General features: G+C 37.8%; 2 protein-coding genes across 4 annotated transcripts in view; one reads left to right on the forward strand and one right to left on the reverse strand.

Moving 5' to 3' along the window:
- Positions 1–14600, forward strand: part of LOC108597039 (neuropeptide CCHamide-2 receptor) — a 31049-nt gene extending 16449 nt beyond the window's left edge. For 2 of the 3 annotated variants that reach the window (XM_017983334.1, XM_017983335.1), the window contains exons 2-7: positions 7260–8115; positions 10380–10599; positions 10692–10858; positions 12717–12910; positions 12969–13089; positions 13607–14600. In XM_017983334.1, the coding sequence (XP_017838823.1) occupies positions 7775–8115; positions 10380–10599; positions 10692–10858; positions 12717–12910; positions 12969–13089; positions 13607–13991 (1428 nt within the window). In that variant the 5' untranslated portion in view covers positions 7260–7774 and the 3' untranslated portion in view covers positions 13992–14600. The remainder of the gene's footprint in view (positions 1–7259; positions 8116–10379; positions 10600–10691; positions 10859–12716; positions 12911–12968; positions 13090–13606) is intronic. The other variant, XM_033295099.1, reaches the window with a different exon arrangement.
- Positions 458–1578, reverse strand: LOC108597040. The gene is made up of 2 exons (XM_017983336.1): positions 1564–1578; positions 458–1506 (listed from the first exon to the last, which is right to left on the reverse strand). The coding sequence occupies exon 2, from the start codon at positions 1489–1491 to the stop codon at positions 553–555; it is 939 nt and encodes a 312-aa protein (XP_017838825.1). The 5' UTR covers positions 1492–1506; positions 1564–1578; the 3' UTR covers positions 458–552.
- Positions 14601–23108: the final 8508 nt, after the last annotated feature.

Genomic DNA, 23108 nt, shown 5'->3' on the forward strand with positions numbered 1-23108 from the left:
TGAGCACAATAAAAATTGTGACACTTAAGCAAAACTTTAGCTTTTCACCAGATTTTGGTATTTCAAAAAACAATTAACAAACAACAGACAGCAAGCTTTTGTTTACAAATGTTTATTGTCAAACATTGTCAGCAAAGTGCCTTTGCACTTAATTAACTAGAAGAATTTTAGCTTCATTGTTAAAATGCTCAGGACAAAAAATTGTTAAGGATTATGACAAGCCTTAGAGCAGCGATTCTTAATACTTTTTTAAAAACGTATGCGCTGTGTACACATCGCTTGGATTGTTCGTTTAGCAATTTTTATTATTTAACAATTAATTAAAATTAATGGAATGCGTTCATTATGTGCGCTGCTTTGAAACCACCAATTATTTCATAATTAATTCAGGCAACAGCTTTGCTGCATTTAGCAGATAAACTCCATTAATTAGCCTACAAAATGCAATATTTGTTTGTCATTAGCTAGACCTTTGTATTATTAAATATTGTCTAAAGAACTCGAAATTGCTTAGATGCATTTTAAATTTCGTTTCAACTCATAAAAATAAAACTAAGCACAGCCGTTGCCTGCAGCTGGGGGCGGACTCTGGGAGCAGCAGCCACTGGGCGCTGGTTCTGTGGGCGGCAGGCAGTCGCAGTCACACTCCTCCTGACACTCGCAGGCGGGTATATAGATGTAGGTGCTAACTTTCCAGAAGTCGACTGCATCGCACTTGTTGCGGCTCTTGTAGCGCTGCTTGACCTTGTCCAACTTCTTGACGCAGTGGCAGAAGACTTCGCCCTTGAGTGTGTTGTTCATGCGTCGGCTGCAGACCTCGGCAATTATCTTGTCAATGGGATCACCATGACGGCCCAGACCCTTGATAGGCACTGCCTTCAAGCAGATTCTGTGCTGCTGCTTCATGTTGACATCGAGCACCACTGTGCTGGTTTGCTTGGGATTAAAGACGCGCTTGCGCAGCCGCTTGTCCACATAGATCTCGTAGTGCGCCACATCGGTCTCGTCGTGCACGAACCAGTTGAGGCACATGCAGTTGCCATCGATGCGCTCCACGCTCGTAATGCTCACCGGAAAGGATGTATGCGAGTCGGGCTTCTGCTTGCCCAGCAGCTTGCACTCAATCTGCTTGCGCACATGCGTCATGGCATTCATGTCCAAGATGAAGCTCTTGAAGTGCTGCTTCATCTGCAGCCGACGTTGCCCCTCGTCCGTCTTAAGAAACGCCACACGCTTCAAAGCGTCACGCATGGCCACGCAGTGGCAGCAAGGACACTTGGCATCAAAGCGCTTGCATTCCTCCGAATAGGTTTCAACCTCACCCTCACCCGTCTTGGAGGCCTTTACCAAAGCGCTAGCCTCCTCAGCCTCAGCTGCATCTGTCGTCGGCGCTGTGCTCTCATCCGCAGTGGGACGCGGCGAGTCCGCCTGCACCATTGCGAATGTTTGCTTGATTTCAGCCGGCACATAGATGCTAACGCGCTTCGACATGTCTGGACATGCACTCTACAATAATTTAGCCACAAAAACAAAAATATAAGTTTAATAATCTCACAAGCTCACAAATTGTTTACAATGCTTGAAATTTGTGTACAGAACTGAAGTCAGCTTGTTTGAAAGAAATATCATACTGTCTATATAAAAATCTAAACTTTGATTGAAAATGCAATGATTATTCTTAATGAAGCGTATGCAATTTTCATTAATTGCATTTTAATCAATCAATTGACTTTCGTATATTTTTTTTTTAATTAACAACAGTTTAGTATTTTTCTGAGTTTTTTTGCACCTTTTTTAATTTACACATAAAAAAGCTCAGTGCGTGGTTTTCACTGCGATTAATTATTAAAGTTATGTTACATTTTTTTTTACTATCAAACTGTTTAACATTAAAACTATAAATTGAGGATTAGTTGTATGTCAATGTTGGGCTTATGTAACTAATTAAAATTGCCTTTTTATTCATACATTTATTTGTTGCGTGCCTTGGAGCGACATAATTGCGTAACTCGTATTTTAATTAAGCAAATTATGTTTCACTTGCAACGCAATGCTCAACGTAAATTCATTAATTTTAATGTTATTGTAAACAAATCTTTTGATTAATGACGGCTAATAGTTTGCAAGTGCCTTATTGCAATTATTTATTTCTTAGCAATTTATTATTATTATTATTTATTAGCAATTTATTATAGCACAACAATGTTGCTAATCATAATCATAAACATAAAAACAAAACCCATCTTGCAATTGAGGTATTCCCATTAATAGCAATAAATTATTTATTTTAACAATGTGTTAAGAAATTTGCAAGTGAGCAATGAGCAGTCAAAGAAAAATTTAATTAAAATAAGTCTTTTGTTCAAGTACAAATACAAGTTCAAATAGAATCAATTCTGGGAAAACACGTAGCCATGTTTCAAAATAGACCAATGCAATCTGATATCAAAACTCTTTTACACTTAAACTTTTTCTGTTTGCTATAAATAATTGAGAGAGAGAGAAAAAGTGTAGGAGTAAATTGAATTAACAAAGATTGATTCTATTTTTTTTTTTATGTACGCATGTGGGTGTTATCTTTAATGGCAAAGCAATCAGTGCTGGGACTTGACTTACAATGCAACGCACGCCTGCATGCCTAACGATGTGCAATCATCTTCAATCATCTTGACGCATTAAGGCGAATGGGCGAGCAATTCAGCCAGCGGCCAAACTGAATGACCTTTGCCCTGTGTCTGCTTCGCACGTCTGTTTGTCTATGGGCTATTGATGTGACTTAAGCCAAACACTTTGTCAATATTTATGCTGATGGGCAAAAGGCATTTGCATATTCCAATTTTCGTGTTTTTTCTTTTATAGCCTGACTGTTAATTTCTGTTGCGGTTAATTAAAATGGCTTAGTGGGCGTCCATTAGGCGAATGTTTTTGAGCTTGAGGTTTTTGTGTGTTGTGCGGCTTCAGTCTCGTTATTCAACTTGACTGCGTGTGCATACAGTGCGTATGATTAACGCATATTACACATACGCCTGGTTTGACTCTGTTGCTGCGTTACAGCTCGCGTACTCGCATTAAATTATGTTTGCCTTATGATTTATCCAACATATATGTATATATGCTCTAACAATATGTTTTATCTGCCTTTGTCTGCTTAGCAGCGCTAACTTTCTGCCTAAGCGTACACTGGGGGGGCTGCAAGTTTTTTTTTATTTTTCTTGTATTTTTTGTCGCCATGGGGCGTCGCTCTCAACGGGATGCCTGCCAGCCACTTGGCTGGCATTTTAATAGACATGAGCAGCAGCAGCAGCAGCGGCTGAAGTTAAAGCCAAGGGCGCCGCTGACAAATGTAATTGCGTGCAAGCAAAACTTGGCTGGTATCTGAGCCTCAGACTAGGGGGGAGCCCCATAACAAGCTTAAATCATAAATAAATATGCGAAATAATAAAAGACACCAAAGTCGACATTGCGACACGCTCCGCCTGTGGTTCAAATAATTGTCCATGGCATCTCTTTTGACTTTCCCACTCGACCAGCTTTAAGTTAAGAACAAGTAACAGTTAAAGTGTCACGTTCAACAGCAATAGAATTAAATTGATTAATTACGAAATGCTTATTAAAATAGCTAGCATTATTTAATGTGACTAGCTTAAATTATAAGTTGATACACACAAAGATAAATGATTAAAATAGATTTGACTTAAGCTTGAAGTAATAACAAAATGAAGTAATAGCAAAAATAATTAAATGTATTGTGGGAATAATTTGCTTTATATTGTTGATAGTCTGATATATTAAGCATAGGCTAGGATAATCTGATTGCATATTGAACGAGTATCATTTTGTTTGTTATTTAAAGCCTAAATTTTATTTATTTTTTAATAATTTTGTTGATATTGGTACACATTTCTATGATTTTTATATTTATATTTGTAATTCTATTTACAGTTGACGTCAGCTGGGACTAATGTGTCATTACCCACGTTTACACTTAGCAACAATTGTCACTTCAACAACTTATACAATAGCTTTTGATTACTGATTAGTAATTATAATCATTAGTAATTATTTTTATTTTAAAGTTTCAATAACTAATTGATATCGATTTACCATTAGTCAATAAATTTGGTACTTTTAAAAATAAACAAAAATAATTTTGTTATCATTCAAATTATTATTATTTAATTAATTTTTGTACTAAATAGAATAATTAGAAACTTATTAAAAGTCGTGTTTTTTTTAGCTTTTTCTTTTTAAATTATATTTTCTTTTCTATATTTAATATTTGGTTTATGCTATGGCATTAAATATTTTGCTTTTTGTATGCCCTAAGAACATTCATTTATCCCCAGGGCAGGTCACATTGAAGCTAATCCATCAAAGGATTTTTTTTATGTTATAAAAATTGTGAAAGCAAAAATTAAATTAATCAAATTAAGGCAAACAGCGCGTGAACGTGTCTTGACCGGCAGGCAGTTGGAAAAGTTGAATGATGGCTTGGTTATCAAAAAGTCCCAAGAGTTTCTTTTCTTATTTTTTTTTTTTTTTTGGGTGTAGGCATCAAATGCAATTTAGTTGTTTTCAAGTTGAATGCCACTTGGCAACCAAATCCTGTTGCTTGTTGCAACGTTTCGTTTGTCTGGCTGACTGTCTGTCTGTTTGTCTTAAAGTGCCGCAGAAGCGAAACTAATCCCAAAGTTTTGTAACTTGTCGAAGAGCGTAAAGTTTTTTTATTTTGGGGGAGCGACGACCAAATATCAACTGACATAGAAATATGTCTGATGGCCTTACGCTGACAAGTTTTAAGTGCCTTGAATAATTGCCTGCTGCCTGCAGTCCCCGAGGCGCTGGCAATAAAACTTCAACACGTTTGTGGCGCCCCCTCAGACTGCCGCTGCCCTAAATGCCAAAAATAATTAATATTATGCGGCATTCGTTTCATTTGCTCTCTCGCTCGCCTCACTTACGCCGGAAGTCACATTTCGAATTTCCGACTAAAGCACACACTCCCACTCACACTCACACTCAGGCATGCCGCATGCCACATGCCCCAAGCTACGTCATTAAAATCCAGCGTTCGATCCACGGGCACTGTAGCTAATTTCAGTGAAAGTTCTACATATTTCTGCTTTTATGGAAACTCACATAATTGCGTGTGGCATTTTTCTTTTCGCAGAAATTTCTTTTTGGCCAACGTGCATCTTTTTTATTTAATTTCAATTTCGATGTCAGCGGCAAAACCTTGAACTTTAAACAGCATTCAATATTTTCCAGCAGCCTGCTGCCAATAAATACTTGATTTGATGCCAAGCAAATGCTTAGAAGCGCACCTGACCTGCCAGAGTGAGCACCTGATCTGATTAGCTCTGCTTCTGCTCTCTTTGGCCTCTTTGATTGCAAATGCAATTTTCAATGTACACACTTTAAGCTGCTTAAACAACTCGAGCGTCTATAAATACATTTTGCTTTGGTATTTTGCTTAAGAATTGCGTGATTTTGGCATTGCTTGGGTTAATAAATAAATAACACGCATACGCCGCAAAATGTTTAGCAATAAAAAGCAGCGTAAAGATGCTTAAAAAAAATCTAAAATCAAATTGAATTGAAATTGAAGGCGACATATGCCAAGTAAATACAACTAACAGTCACACTCACGCAGAGAGCGAGAGAGAGAGAGAGAGGGGGAACGCGTGAGAGAGAGAGAGAGCGAAAGAGAGACAGCGTTCAGTCAAAAGCCATTGCAAATTCGAGCCAAGTAAATTCATGAAATAATCCCCACGTCAGACGCATTGAAGTTGCGTTTCCGATACCCAGGATAAAGGCGACTCATTGCGATTTGAAAGGCTTTTGCATTTGCCTCAATGATTGTTTGCACTGAGCGAAAAGAAACATTAGCAGTTAAAAAAACATATTCATAAATTTAATAGATAAAGCACGCAATTTACTTTTGCATACTTGCTAAATTTGTTTATTTATATTAATTGGTTTACTATTCAGCTGCGTACTTTTAAATATAATAGTTTAATACATTGAAATATTTTATTTATTGCAGCAGACTGAATTTTAAAACTGTTGTAGGCTTGTAGTGATACATTTGTTATTTCATTTAATTTTATTAGCAAGCTATTTCTCTCAGTGTGTTAGTTGTCAGTGCGTTTCTCTAGGGGGTTATTGTGTGTGTTGTCGGCTTTATTGTATTGTCTGCTCCGGCAACGACAGTGTAAGGCGAACAGAACGTGAAAGATAATCACAGAAGAATGCCAATACACAATGTAATTGAATGCTTAGCGCCAACTGAGAAATAACCCTAACCCCCATCAAGTCAACTATCTATGCTCGGCAACTATAAAAAGTGTGAAAAAATGCAAAAATAAAGTTGATAAATCCGGCGTATGTAAATTTAAACTTTAAAGCTAAAAAGCTGTTAACCACAAGCGGGAATATTTGTTTATTTATCTATTTAGTGTACACTGTGCTGCAAATATTAAATACATAATTATTTAAACAAAATACATTAAATAAACATCGTTTATCAAACATTAATTTAGCGCTGCTTAAGTCATTTACTCTAACAGCTCATATTTGCCCTACGTTATCATATTATTTTTACTATGCTTTTATTTTTATACACTTTGACATTTTTGTAAAAATGGAAAAAGGGTATCATGAAGTTTGCAGATGTATGAACAGGGAGAAGGAGGCGTGGCAGAACCCATAAAGTATATATATTCTTGATACAATACAAACTGAATCGGCTAAGGCTAACTCGCTGTCCGTCCGTCCGTCTGTCCGTCTGTCCGGCGGTATGAGTGCGTGTTGCTTCACAACTATAGACTAGTTCTCTTTTGCCTTTTTTCTACACTAGACTACGCTTTTTATTTTATTTTTTTTTTCCTCCCCTCCCCCGCAAATCGAAAAAAAACGATATATAAGGCAGTACAAATCTTTTTAAAAATCTGAAATAAATCACAAAATTGCCTGTCAAAGTGTATCTAAAAAAAAAAAAAAAAACGATCGGATAAATAACTTAGAATCTTAGGAGTTATTTCAATATAGACAGCGGGGGGCACGTGCTGACGCGCATACAAACGTCGCGGCCGACGCAGCGGCGGCGTCGCTGCTGACGCTATACGGAAAACAGCTGTACGCGTTAGCTGTTTTGTGTGTATGTTTGTGATGCATTGCGTGTGTTGCTGCATAAACCTAGTCAAAGTTTTTAAATGTGGTGCGCCCAACTTTAACCTGTCCACTTGTTTTGTTTGCAGCTTGGCAACAACTGGCGCCAGTCAAAGGACCGTTCGACACAACACAAAATTGTAGCCATAGCAACAACAAGAACAACAGCAGCAGCAGCAGCATCAGCAGCAACAGGAACAGTGAGGACAATATCAAGTGTAGCATCAAATGTGGTTAGAGCTAAAACAAAATGTGGAAAATAAAACACGCAACTGTGGGTACAGCAGAAGTTGGTCCATTGAAAACCTAAATGCCATAAACTGAAATACAAATACAAATACAAATACAAAAAAAAAGTGCAAAAAGCATCAACAAAACAACAGACGCAACGGAAACGGAAGTGGAAGTGGTAGCGCTCTTAAAACAGAAAGTGGCCTGAACACAAGTTTATAAAAGGTCACGCACAGCAGCAGCAGCAGCAGCCAAAGCAGAAGCAGCAACAATAGCAACCACACACTAGCAACAACAACTTGAAAGCAGAAGAAGAAAAGCTGTTGACAAACAACGTGCGACTTTGTGGCATCCCCAAACTTACGCTGGCAACATGTACGCTGCGCTAATGGACATAAGCCAGGCAGTGGCCGCCGGTTTGGCATATGCGCCGCTGGAAGCCACTGAAGCAGTCTCCAGTTTGGTTGGCTTCAACATCAGCAGCCAAGCTGGCAATGGCAGCAGTCAGGCCGGATCGACAACGACGACAACACCAACAGTTGTCGCCGCTGCTCATAACGTCAGCGGCGAACCGTATACCAAAGTACTAGATCGGCCGGAGACATGGATTGTTGCCGTACTCTTTACGCTCATTTTCATCGTTGGCGTGCTGGGCAACGGCACACTGGTCATCATATTCTTTCGGCATCGCTCCATGCGCAACATACCCAACACGTAAGTAGAGATGGCTGGCTGGCTGTCTGTCTGTCTGCCCCCCATATCCTAATAACTGTAGTTAGCATAACTTTGTGGTTTAGATATGTGGATGCCACATATCGTGCATCGAATGAGCGCTGCGTGCCGCATCAAATTGCCACTCAGCATTCAGGACTTGACTTATGAGTGCGTTTTGTCTGCGGGCCTCATTGATTTTATTGCCATCTTGTTTCCTTGCGCTGCCAAAAACAGCTGTCAACATTTTGTGCCCAAATTAAAAGTTGGCCAAGCCAATATGCATAACTTTTTAGTTCTAGCAGACTTTTTGTTTATGCATAGCAGGCCTCACTGTGCCCCCTTGATTGGACCATATTGAGCAGCTGTACAAAAAAAAAAAAAAAACAAAAAAATCCAAATTCAATTCCATTAAGTTCAAGCAGCTTGGCCACGTGCTGCTTTAATCACTGCAACATTATTTTTATATGTTTACATACTACATCTAATAATATTTTGAACTCAATTCAAAACATTCCAAATTGAATTTAATCAAGTTCAAGCTGCTTGGCCACTTGCTGCTTTAATGACTGCAGCATCGTTTTAAATAATAATAAGTAGAATAATATTTTGACCACTGTCGCTAGCATTAAATTCGAAATTTAACACACTGTAGCAAGTATTAAAAAATCAAAACTTTAATTACTGCAGCACATTTAATACTTTATTTTTACCACTGTGGCTAGCATTAAATTTGTTATCGCTATTTTTGTTTTTACTGTAAATTTTAATAGTCTGTCACAGGCAGGCAAGCAAAAGTTGCGCTCAACTTGTATACTTGCATTTTGCTTTGCAAGAACATAACTGTTAAGTACGCTCTCACTTGCACTCACACAAACAAACAATGCGTTGCGCTCACTGAGCAGAATTTTCGTCACGCCAACACTTAGCTGCTTATGCTAGTGAGAGTGAGAGTGCAACGACGTATAGTTACGTTCTAAGCATAGTGAGAGCTTAAAAGTCTGAATGCGCTCTCTCCACACACTGCCATGCATTGTAAAAGTTTTCAAGTGTTTGGCATGCATGCAAATGTAATCACTTCAGTTGATCGCCAGATCACTTGCTGTGCAGTGTAGCCAAAGAAAATTGCTCTCGCTGCTTAAGCACAGCTGTCGATGTCTCTTGTATGCAAAATGTTTATTAACTTGGCCAAACTTGTACAGAAACTTACACAACAACTACAATGTACATGTGTAACAACGTCTTGTGGCTCTGTGGCTGTGGCTCTGCTATTCTACTGTGTAAAATTTAAATAAATTGAAATGAAAATTCAATGAAAACTTTTGCTGCTGCTGCCAGCGAGCAGACAAAGAGCAGCGCCATAAGGAGCAGAGGCGGAGGAGGAGGAGGAGGTGATAGAGTGTGGAGTGCTGTGTTCTCTGTTCTGCTTGCATAACAAGCGTATTATACATTTTCTGCACGCTCCAGTAGTCAATAATAAAATTGTTATATTTCAATGCTGAATGCACTTGCAATTTCCCTTATATTTTTTACAAATTTGCGCAAATTGTCCAACTGCTGTTGCTGTTGCCTCCAGGTGCGCATAATTCGTTGGCAAGGACAAAGGACAGCTGGCATGTCAAGCGACTGTGTCAGTCAGCCAATCAATGACCGCCATTAGTAATTGTTTGATAAAACTTTGCGCTTGATTGTTGCCGTTTTTATTTGATTTTTTACTGCTGGCTTTTGCTCTGTCTAGACAAGAGAAGTCGCATTGCAAGTCGCACAAAAGCTCCCAAAATTGCTCAGTTAATAATAGACGCCGCCCGTAAGCCAATGTCAATGTCAATGGCAATTTCTTCAATGCTTGTCATTTGCCTTTCCCTATGGTTAAATTCAAAAGTTGCATGCCACACACTCAACATGTGCGTATGATTAGGACATATGTATGTAGTTCTTATTAACAAGCAGTAAAATTCTGGGAAATGCTAAAAATAAAGCAACATGGCATCTTGTGTTTCAGACCCAAATCGAGCAGTTACATTTTAAATGCCAGCGACGGGGCATCCTTTCCAATTGAATGCACAGCAACTGCGACGGGTCAAGACAAGACAATAGCAGTTTGAGTTTCATTAACTATGGCAGTTGCCCAATCTGAGTGCAACCACGCAGCAAATTTGACACGTTTAACTGCGTGCCAAGCTCACAAATTAAATATGTCACAAACTTAAAGCAGACAACCAAACAGCTGTGTACTACATATATCCTTTTTATTTTCATCCTTACAGCTATATTCTCTCGCTGGCTCTGGCTGACTTGCTGGTGATTTTGGTCTGCGTGCCAGTCGCCATAATTGTCTATACGCAGGAAAGTTGGCCCTTCGAGCGCAACATGTGCCGCATTACCGAATTCTTCAAGGACATCTCCATTGGCGTCAGCGTCTTTACGCTTACCGCGCTCTCCGGCGAACGTTATTGCGCCATTGTTAATCCGCTGCGAAAACTTCAGGTGAGTGCGTGTGTGTGTGTGTGTGTGTGTGGCAGCCTTCGCTTAATTTGAAGTTATGGTTGCAAGCGATATTTATTATCCTTTGTTTGCAGACCAAGCCGTTAACCGTCTTCACGGCCGTGAGTATCTGGATTCTGGCCATACTCTTGGGCATGCCATCGTTTCTAGTGTCTTACCTTCACACCTATAACTTACCCACACCCGAGGGCAACATGACTATTTACGTCTGCACACCATATTATTCGATGGATTATGCAAAGTGAGTAACTAGCTCGCAACTTATGCTCAGCCAGCAAAGTGTTGGCCATAAGTTAAGCTGCTTACTTAACTTAAGTTCAAGATTAATATTGTTTGATGCGATTTATAGGTTTCTACAAAGTTTTATTATATTTATTTTGATAAAGTTTGATAAATTACTCAACTGTTTGCTTATTTACTTAAATCCAACATGATATGTATATACATATGCTTGATTTTCTTGCGTCAAATTGTCTTTTATATCGATGTTACTTTTTTATCTGCTGGCGTTGCCATATTGTTTATTGATATATCATAAGTTAAATATAGTATTAATATTGTTTAATGCTAAGTTGTATACGATTTATAATTGTGATACATACTTTATAAATGAAAATGAATTTTTCTTTGTTTTCAGTAAACATATTTTTGGCAGCTAAGTTATTTTTTGTCACATCGTTTTATGTAGCTGCAAAAGCCAAACATATTTCTTAGCGCACTTAACCCTTCGCTTGTCATAAATTGTCCTTTAGCATTGTCCTTTTATACAATTTGTGCAGCTCATTTGTTTTTATTTAACTTTGAGTGGGTGTCCTGCTTGCCTGCGAACCTTGAATTCCACAAATTGTTTGCTGCTATTGAATTTTATATGTTTTAATGTTATACTGCAAAGTACATTATTAAAGTTAACTTAACAAGATTGCCAACTGGCTAGGCTGTCTTCTTCGCTGGTCTGGCCTGCCATTGACGTAATACTCTGACCATATGCTGGGGTTTAGCTGGAATTTCATTTTGCCTGCTTTTAATATGCTCGTTGTGGCTGAAAATCCTTTTGCCAGCTGTTGCCACATCAGCCGACAAGGCCTGTTGTAATTTACACAAATATCTCTGTGCTGGTCACTAAATTTTTAGTTAAAGCATTACACAGCAGCCAAAAAAAGAACAAACCCTCAAAAATATAAACTCAGCAAGAAAATGTATACATCATGGTAATATATTTTACTTTCGTGTGGTCCAGCAGCTCCGTGCCCTACTCCCGTACATTATTCATCAAAAGACACGACACGACAGGACAGGACATGCCGTAATTTATTTAATGTGCCTTCACTACAAGCATTTTAATAGTCTCACAAATTGCTTGGACACGCAGCTATTTTTGGCTCTAATCCGCTTACGCTAAATATTCACTTCAGCAGCAGAGTCAGTATAAATTATGAAATTTAATTGTGTCGTTTGCAAAGTATTTACAAAATTAAGCGGAATTTGTCATCAACTGTGGGCGAACAATAATTCAATTTGTATCTACTTATGTGCAAATATTTAAATGCCAATTAACACTTGACTTTATGGCATTTTAAATTGTATTTTTGCTTTATATACATATTTAGTAATTAAGTGAAAAGGATTTTTAAGCCACAATTAATGTTTAAGCTTATAGTAGGTGTAATGCAGAAAATGAAACAAATTAACTCGCATCACATTTTTATTTAAAATGAGTAAGCGAATTGTTTGTATACGGAATAAATTTAAATGAGTTGAATAAGCATTTATTATAAGTAAACTATTTTTATAGTTGGCTTAGAATGGAATAATATCTGTTTTAAATAGATTGCCACATTCTTTCATTCTCTTTAGAAATGTCCTGCACTTAAGCTTTAAATCTGAATGCTTAAGCCAACTTGTCATTAAGTTGAGACATCAATTCAACTTAATTTTCTAAAAACAAAAGAGCTGAAGCAGCTGTGCAGCTTCATTTTCCGCAACGCTAAAGATTGAGTGCAGCTAATTATCTATAATTAGTGCATAAGCGCGTTCTTAGTTGATAACCCAGTAGTTAATCACTCAACTGTCTCTCACTCTCTCTTTCTCACTCTTTATAGATACATGGTTGTGGCAAAGGCATCAATTTACTATCTGCTGCCGTTGTCCATCATTGGCGCTCTATATATCCTGATGGCGCAGCGACTGCACATCAGCGCCCGCGACATGCCCGGCGAGCAGTTGAGCATGCAGAGCCGCAGTCAGGCGCGCGCCCGTCGTCATGTTGCCCGCATGGTGGTGGCCTTCGTTGTGGGTGAGTAAACTCTGGGGCGTTTAGCTTTGAACTTGGTTGCAACTCATTTGCCTTTTAGTGTTCTTCATCTGCTTCTTTCCCTACCATGTTTTTGAGCTGTGGTATCACTTCTATCCCACGGCCGAGGAGGACTTCGATGACTTTTGGCACGTGCTGCGCATCGTCGGCTTCTGCACCAGGTAAGCCATATTTTGCTTATCAGTTTATAAAGTAAACTGCAGCTGACAGTGCCGTGGGCGGGCCTCTGCCTCCCTTTCGCTGTCTTTAGTGCGTTTGACTTTTGGCATTATTTTTAATTGAAACAGATAATTCTTAAAAACTTTACTTAACCCGTCCAATGCTTGCCAACTTTTGCGTAATCAACTTGCGGTAATACATTTATTTCTCTTGACAGCCGCCCCCTCTCAATGCGCCGCTCGTTGCTCTCTCGCTGCTTGCGTTGAGTTAAAGTTTCTCACTTGGGGGCGTCACTGAGCGCAGTAAAATTCCGAACACAATGTGTCAGCGTTTTATTAAGTCAGCGCTGGCTGTGTAAGAGATTCGCAGATTTACATTTAAATTGCAGCAAAAAGGGGTTACCAGAATCCGTTCGTAACCGTTGCTAACCACTCAGCTATTCGAACATTTTTCCATTAGCCCATTAACATAATCGGAACTGCCACATTTTGTATTTTTTATTTCGCTTTCAATTCGCAGCTTTCTGAATTCGTGCGTTAATCCTGTGGCGCTGTATTGTGTGTCCGGCGTGTTTCGTCAGCACTTCAACCGTTATCTCTGTTGCATTTGCGTCAAACGACAGCCACATCTGAGGCAGCATTCAACTGCCACCGGGATTATGGATACCAGTGTTACCTCAATGCGTCGCTCCACTTACGTCGGCGCTGGTGGGGGCAATCCGCGTGCCTCGCTGCATAAGAACAACAATCATGGTGTAGGCAGCGGGGCTGGTGGCATTGGAGGTGGCCGTGGCAGCAGCTTTCATCGTCAGGACTCATTGGCGCTGCAACATGGCAGCAATGGGCACGGCCACAATTCGAGCGGCAGTGTGGGACGCGCCAGCATTATCAACGAGAAAAGGTGAGGCACGTTGATTGTGGAGCTGCTGGAGGAGGATGCAATGCTGCCGCATGCCGACGACCAGCTCTAAAGATACCCAAACAGATCTCTCTTGCCACACACATTTGTGTGTGTGTGTGTTGCCCTTTGCACCTGCACTCAACAGCAGACACAGATACTTATTAAGCAGGCCAAGTCTAATTGGCAGTAATTGTGCCCTAGGCTTTGCTGTTGCCACAATTTGTGGCACTTGCCCTAGTACGTGGCCAGTTCGAAGCTTTAAGCTCTCACTCTCCTCCAACTAGGCGTATTAACGAGGCTCATAAACTGTTGTGTGGCAATGATTGTAAACTACAACTAAGCACTAGATGTTGTCTAAACTTAAGTGTGCAAGTCGTAAAAGAAAACACTTAGGTTTTCCCAAGAATTTTCCGCTAAGCCTGTGTAGTCCTTAATCTACTTAAGCTGCCCAACCTCAAAAGAAATGTAAATACAGCAAAAGCTAGTCTCAACTACTAAACTCTACTCTACCTTGCTCTATGTGATGTGTTTAATTAAGTATTTAGCTTTAAGCGCACTTACTAAAATTATTTTAACTAACTGTAATCCCATAAATTTTTACTGTTGATCACAATATGCGTAGCTTATTCAACTGTATATAAATTTAGTAAGCTTACAAAGACTTTCAATTACCTAAATAAATATTAATTGCAATTTTTAGCGCAGCGTCATAGAATTTAAGTCGCCATTAAAAAAACATACACACTCACTATTTATATTTGTTAGTCACCAGCGTATGCACAAAATTTGTACAGCACAATATCTATAAATATATTTATATAGCATATGTTGTAACTGCTGTTGCGTTTTATGTGCTGTGTTTGTCCATTAATGCGGTGGTTAAACAAAAAGTTTATTATTTTTATGTTGGTTTACAGTTTGATGCAGCAGCGCTATGAAGAGCGTACACGCTACTAATTTGCATGGACTCCAACGCCGGAGTTGCTACCTTTGAATTCATTTGGAATTTAGTTTGTAAGCGTATTAGACATATCTAATAAAAATATATACAAGTTTATGTCAAACTAGAAATAGTACTTTTGATAACACAAAGTTAAAGATCTCTACTTACAGCTGCGACGCTATTTTAAAATTATATGCGTATGTTAAATGTTCTTAGCATAAAAACAAAATGTAAGCTTATTTTTGAAATACAATGCATATGTGTCAAATGTAAAAATAAAATGCGAAAATATATGTTTATGTATTCGAATAAAAATATGTATTAAATAAAGTGCAAGGATTTTTGAAAAACATGGGAAATTTGGCAATTTTTGAAAAGTTCCATGCAAGTATTCTGCTGAGTGTGAATTCTAATGGATGACACCCAGCTATCGATAACGATAACTATATTTATTTGGCTTTTGTGCAAAAGTTAATTATACAAAGACAATGTATACTCAATTTGCAATCAATTTTCTTTGCTCTTAAAACAATAATGACTTTTCTAAACAAATTCAACTTTGTTTAAACCACATGTGCTATCAGTTAATTTAAAAAAAATTATACAAAAGCTGGTTCAATTTGCATTTTTCAACAAAACGCATTGACAAGAGAAATAAACACATTTGCTAGTATCACACTAGAGTTCCATACACACACACACACACACATATATATAAATACAAATACATACACGCATACGCACACAAGGAAATTTTCATTATATGCTGCCAGTCAACAAAAGGCGTTTGTTAGTTGATGTTGTTGTTGTTGTTGTTGTTGTTGTTGTTGCTGGTGCTGCTTTGGCTGAGGTTGAGGCTGTTGTTTTGCAAATTGGCTTAACATTGCAGGTATTTGCATTGTTGCCCTACAGACAGCTGCCACATGCCGCACAAGGGTCGAGAGCCAGAAAAGTTATTGGCATGCAATAAATGTTGGGGCAAGTCAAAAGTGCCTAATCTGGCCTTTGAACAGCCCTCCAAAAATAGACCTATTGAGCCCGCATAGTAAATCAAACAGCACATGTGCCTACAATATAGTTTATATGCCATATAAGCCAAACTAGAGATGGCCATGGGCCTGCCTGTTTAAATCACAGTACGGACCAGACATGAAATAAATCGTTTATCCCCCGTTTCTCTTTAGCTCTACAAGAGTTCGTTCCAAACTCGTTTTAATATTACTACGTTAAAACTTTGTTTATATTAATTTTTCTTTATTTTAATATTCTGTTTTATTTTATTAACCAAAATGAAAACGTGCTAAGTCGCGAATTTTCGGGCTTAGCGTTTATCTCCGAACAAACCCGTGGCCATCTCTAGGCCAAACAGCCAATGCACCTCCTAAATGTTTATGTCATGTTTTTACTTTTTGAACTAAGCCTAAGAGCTCATAAATACTTTTTGCCATAGGTAACGTTAATGCTAATATGTATGGCCAGCAGTCTCTACCACAAAATTGGTTTACAACACAACAGATTTATGTGCTAAAGTTAAAATGTAAATATACACACTGAAATATATATGTTTGTCTATGGGTGAGTTTGAGTGTGTGTGTGTGTGTGTGTGTACTCACATTTGTTGTGGTCAGTCCTATTTGCTTTGTGCAAATATGAGCATCACTTTGGCCACAATATTGTGGTGCTGATAACTGTTGTTGGTTGGGGGCCAAACCAATTTTCTACACAACCAATTATATAATGGGACATGTATTTGAGATGTACGTGTGATTAACTATTGTAATTAGTTTCAATACTTCTACTATAGAGTGTTCGCTTTACTTGCATATCTTTGCTGTTGAATCTTTTGTATTAAAAATGAATTTAGTTCTGTTGTATGCATCGTTGAACCTAATTATTGTACAACCGATTTGTATATAAATTGCGAATACGTAATATACTAATTCAATAATGTATTAGACATATTTGACTGCTTAAGTAATAGCAACTCACTTATTATTCACAATATAAAATATATTGCGTATACGTTATAAAAATCAAATATTATTATCAAATCAATATAGACAGTATGGTTGCTTAAAAGCAATTTAGCTATTCTTTATCACTTAAAACCGGTTATTAATTATATACTTAAATTATTTAAAACTGCAAAAATTAAATAAATAAATAAATATTGAGTATACGAGAAAGAATAATTGTAGGCATAAAATTAATTTATACATTGTTGATTTATAAAATTCAACATTAAAGAGCTGTTAACATTAATAAACATTTGTATCAAAATTATTTCAGCAACTACTGTTTTGTTTCTTAATGGAATATAATTATTTAGTTTGTAAATCACCTTGGCTAGCTTACCCACCCGTTTTGTTTTACTGTAGACCATTTAAAACTACCTTTTAACTATTTAGGCTATGCTTATTGTTAGCCTAACTTTTAGGCTTGAATGAGCAACAATTTAAGCATTTAATGCTACGCTGAACTACAAAACTTAATTAACATAAAGAATCTATGCTTATACCGCCGTGTCGGTATCAACTCCCAGGACAATAAAGTGTCAAAAGCTCGCTTGTTGGCCAAGCTGGTAAATATTGTGGACGGAAATTTGTTGTCTCTGCCGCAAATCGTGTGTTAATGCTGTACAGAGCAAACGTTTGCACAGCTTCACTTTGCAATGGAAACTTTACATATGCAAATGAGCGCCTGTTTGGGGGCGCCACACAATATGTGGCGAGTGGGCAACGCCTTTGGGTACATATATGAGTAGCAGCAGTAGCAACAGTAGCTGGCTAAAGTATACGTATGCCTGAGTGATAATCAGATTATCAAGTGCGGAATGGCAGCAAATTGAAGCCAAGCCAAGGGAAAAGTTTAAGTGCCAACGACTGACGGCTGCAATGACCCTTAAGTAATTTATCACGCATGCCAAGCGCATTAAAAAAAATGCTGCTAAATTATAGTATTAAAGATAGCTCCAAGCAGCAAACGTTGGGCAATAACTAACAATTAGCTGCTGCCAATACTTAAGCAAGCATTTAAACTTGGCTAAGCGATGAAAATGTTTAATAAAATGTTTCAATATTGGACATATCCAAATAGTGTCTAAAAATATATAATATTTATGACAAATATATTTATAAAAACAAAAATACTTCATGAGTTATTTATAAATTCTTTTAGAATGTAATAAATAACTTTTAAGCAATAAGTCTATAACAAAATTTTATACTTTATCTATATGTATAATTTATTTTTTAACAAATAAATCGATGTCTTATCGAATAAAAAAAATAAATTTTTTTAAATTGCCTGGCTTGCTTAAAATTTAAATATTTATTTTATTTAAATTATAAACGGATTTTAATTCGTTGAATAGCTTCGTCCATTTTATTTTAGTATCTTGCCTAGTGCCTAGTAATTATGATGATAACGATCCCCGCATTATTTTTATCGTAAGACAATAAAAATGTTTAGTTTTGCGCTCAGTGTATGGCTCTTGTGCATTCATAATTTCTCATTATTGTATAGCCCGCAATCTGGCCCAAGCTCTGTCCTTGGCATAAAAATAAGCCTGTCAGTGAGACAGACAGATCTTTATCCTGCTTCCTTTGTATATGTCTAGCTGGCACGCAACAAATTCCAGCTACGCACATATTTTTGGAGTCTTGCCTTGGATGTGGATGTTGGCATTGTTGTTGTTGTTGTTGCTGTTGTGGATGTCCCACTCTAGTGCCTGGTATTCTGACCATTCGCCTGCCAAGGAACACTTTGATGCGACGCCTGTGTTTGGGACTTTGATTATGTTTTCGTTTTGTTTTTCTTTAGCTCTGTTAATTGGCACAACTTGTAGGCTCTGAGCAAGAGATTTTCTGGGCGTGGGCGTGGCTGGCTCAACAGTAACACGTTTTGTTTTATGGCCAGCGAAAAAGAAAACGCAAAAAAATATCATTTTGGCCAAGAGACAGGCAAATTGCTGCCGGCTCTAACCGGATTTAGCATTGATGATGATTTAAATTGTTTTGCTTTGCCTTTTGTTATTCTATTAACAATATTATGGTTGCCATTTGGATGATTGATATTTATGTGATAGCTGATAAGCTTGCTAATTAAATCATAGCAAACAAAACATAAATAATAAAATATATATATAAATTTTGCTCTTGTAAACTTTTGCCTCAGTTACTTTCTATTGAATTAATTCCTAATTGTCTGCAATATATGTATATATTAAATTTCATGTTTATTAATAACTCTGTATTTGCTCAAGGCACAAAAAGGGTCAACGAGGCATGAATTTATATTTAATACAAGTCCCAAAGCGAAAGTAAAGAGCTCAATAAACTTGGCCAAATGGGTTTGTTGAATGTTTTAAGTTGCATTTTAAAGTGTTGAGCACTTAAAGAAAGAGAGAACGTTACGGAAACAAAGGTAATTCTAATATTTTATAGCTATTTAACTTTAGACTAAGCAAATTAATTTTGTTTTTATTTAAATTTAACACAAATCTTAAATCATAGCCCACTTTACTGTGAGTTAAAACCTTTTGAAGGTTCAAGCTAGAATTGGTGACCTTTTTGTAACAAGGCTTGAGCAATTTGTCACCTGGCCAATATGAAGGATGCTTCACTCATATGAATGTGTATGGCGGCAGAGGCGTAGTCAAGTACATCAACATACACTGCCCTCCCTCTCAATTATATGCTGGGCTACGCTCATGGCTTGTGTCTTTTCTCGAGCGCCTAATAGGCTTTGGATGTAGTAAGCTGGCTTAAATGCAAAGTGCGTTAATTTCATGACAGCTAGAATGAGAAAAAAAGTAGACGCTTGTGTCACAATATATGCGAAGAGTTTCTTGACCTGTCGTCTCAAGTGCAGACAAGTGTTTTTCTCTCGATATTTGTTTTACCTTAACGACAGTCAAATTAAAGTCTAACATTACATTTGGTAAGCAAACCAAATATTATTATGCTGATTGAATTGCATTTGTATTTATGTCAAGTGCTTTGAACTTTGACTTTATTTAGCCAGCAACGTCTGTCACAGATGTATTTTTGGCATTGACTGGCCAAGGGCACTAGTTCGAGATTGCTCATAATGGAGCTTCCAGGAAAAACGCTACGGGTGGCTTTCAAGCTATTCAAAAACTAATTGCGCTGTCTGCTGCCAAAAGAAGAACTTGTTACTATATCTTTTAACGTTCAGGCCAAGCTACTTGCAACGCCATTTGTTATTTTAGTCAAGCATGAAGCCATTAAAAGTCAATTGGGCCCAACCAAAAATAAAAATAAAAGTATGCAAAGTGCTCCACTCAACTCACACACATGTTGAGCATTCAGAATAAGTCGTTGGGCCCAAGGTCGGTCCATGCTTAGCCACAATAAAAGGGTTCGAATACAAACAGAGGCGTAATTTGCGTATATTTTGTTTTCAGCTTTTGCATTCCACTAAATTGATTTTCAACTTTACGCGATTTAACCCAAAGAGCTATGAGGGAAAAACTTGCTGCTGCGCTTTTCGCCAAAGTCAGTTGAACTTTTCACCTTGCCTATGCCTAGAGTCCTTTGAGTTTGTTACAAGTTTAGCAAACCAATTCAAGTCTATTAAATGCAGAGTAAGAAATTCAGGCAACGTCAACGTATAAATTCCAAGCTAAACAGCGCCGCCAATTCTTAGAAATGATTTAATATTAATAGCATATTTATTTTAATGCCATAATCTGTAATATGAATATCACATTTTGCTGGATTAAATTTCCATTTTTGTCTCTCGGTGCAGCTCAATGCGTATAATTCCCGCTGTATACACAACTTATAACTATTTATTGAACAATTCTTGTACTTTTGCTTCTTCCTGCAACGCTTGCCAACTATTTTGCGCTGACTCGACAAAGTCTACGGAATCTCTGTGACTTGTGCTTTCGCTATTGTTATTGCCCCAGGGCCTGCGTATGTCACACAGCCAGGACTTCCGTTCCAATATATTTTCACTGCTGTTGTTGGCTGCCTGCCGCACTTGCAGTCCCCGTTATTTCCGAGGCGCCTGCCTGCAACGGCTGGTGTGTTGGACTTCTGCCCAGTTAGCTGTGTGAGTGTTTTTTGCGTATTTGCTAGAGATGTGCACAAAATAAACAAATAAAAATTATATAATATATTCTATAAACCAAGTTTTCTCGTCTATTCCGTTCTATTTATTTATTTCACTTTATCCTAAAAAAATAATAATAAAAATTCTAATCACATCTTTAATAAATAGTACAATAGTAGCTGTTGCAAAGATTAACTTTATATTAAAGTTAAAGCTCTTTGGAGTAATCTGAGCGGATTAAAGCAGACTTTAGCAGTCTAAGAGCGCTTTTAAGTAGATTGCGTAGCTAGTGACGACAACTGTAAATATTGTCAGAGAAAAATCGGAGCGTATTCGTACTTTTAGAATAAAATACATTTAATAACATTTTTTAAGTAAGTACTGACTAAATTGTGATATTAGTTACATAGAAATACACGATTAAGCCCTTTTAAGGCCCAAATGGTAAAGCTAATATAATCATTTTCAACAGAATTTCATGCAATATTTTTATTAACAGTTTGTTCTAATGCCACGCGTCGTGTCACGAGCTTCGCTAGCTGCTCAAGCAAGTGCTGAAGATACTTAAATTGCAAAGTGCCGCCAATGCTCGTTGAGTGAATTATGTATTTGTTTTATTTTACGATTATGGCATCTGAGTATTTGGCTTATAATAAGGCAGCCAAACAGCAAAGGCAAGCAAGCAGCCAAAGCAGGCAGCTGCTTGGCAACTCGTTGAGGCTTTCAGAATTCAATGTGTATGCAAATAATACTCGTAATTCCTGGCCATTGGCATTTTCCGCTTGTTTTATGTGATGGGCGCACAGCTGATGTTGATGGACATGGACACAAGTGCCGCAAGTGCAGTCCAAACAGCCGTTGGCATTGTCGCCTATCGCTTGTGGCTTCTGATTTGATGGATACGCCCGATTGACAGCCGTTGTTGGCTTATCATTATGAGACTACAAGAGTTCACAGTTTTGCGCGCGATAGCTGAAACTACTCTATACATACTTCAGTTGCACTTGTGCCCCGACAAACAAACTACTAATTGCGAAAATTTCGCCATCAACAACTGGCAAATGAGAAAAAAAAACATTACATCTTTTTTGTGTGACCTAATATTACAAAATTCCATTCGCTGGCTGCAACTTTTCAAACTTTTGCGACTGTCAAAGCTGCAAATATTTGCTTGCAACACGCGGCTGCTGCTGCTGCTGCCGCTGCCAGCAAATTCCCACCAAACCACCTTCCCCAGGCAGCTGTTGCTACTCAACTTTGGAAACCAAAATTATTTTTTCATACAAACAGAAGTTGTGCTGCAAAAAAAGAAAACACTTTGACTAACTACGTAGCGTGGCTTAAAAAACAGAAACGCAGAATAAAGTATAAACATAAAAATGTCTAGGGTATTATTTTATGAACAGAGTTTTATTCAATTTAGAACAAGTCTGAAAATTGTTTCTCTAGAGCAGCTAAAGCTAAACATATGCAGGCATTTTTTATCCATTTACAAAAAAACTATTTAAAATTTATTAGTTTAAAATAAATTTTGTCTTTTATAAAAAAGCTATGGCTTATACTCTTAAATTAAACTTTGACTAACTAACATAGCCTCACTTTAGTTGCATATTTAATGATTAAGCTTTGCTAAATAAAATGTTGCAATGCAAACCAACATAACCTCACTTAGGTTCTATACCTATGATCAAACACAAATAGCTGCTGGCATGCACTGCCAAAAGTTCAACTATGAATAAATGCTTACTTTGTGGTAAGTTCATTCATTCGGTGTACCAGCCACGCCCCCTGTTACATCAAGTGTGCTACCTTTGCCTTTCATAAGTTTCCTTTTTTTTCATTTGGGCTGCAGGTCATTTAAAAGAATTACCAGGTATTGACGCTCTGGCCTGCGGTAGTTGCGTTTGCCAGCAAACTAAGACCCCTCTTCCACTACCATATTTTCAACTCCCCCCCACCCCCCCTTCACCGCCAACAACCAAAAGCATTTACGCCCATGCCAATCAACGATGCACACAACTCTTAGTGCTGATGCCAATTTGGTTGCGTTTATCGGGCCGGCAAGTTTAACAAATTGCTCGGCAGTTTGCCTGATTA

Source organism: Drosophila busckii, chromosome 2R (genome assembly GCF_011750605.1).
Source record: "Drosophila busckii strain San Diego stock center, stock number 13000-0081.31 chromosome 2R, ASM1175060v1, whole genome shotgun sequence".
NCBI classification, from domain to species: domain Eukaryota; kingdom Metazoa; phylum Arthropoda; class Insecta; order Diptera; family Drosophilidae; genus Drosophila; species Drosophila busckii.

Coding starts and splice junctions, on each gene's coding strand:
- LOC108597040 (XM_017983336.1), bottom strand. CDS start 1,491: ATGTCGAAGCGCGTTAGCATCTATGTGCCGGCTGAAATCAAGCAAACA.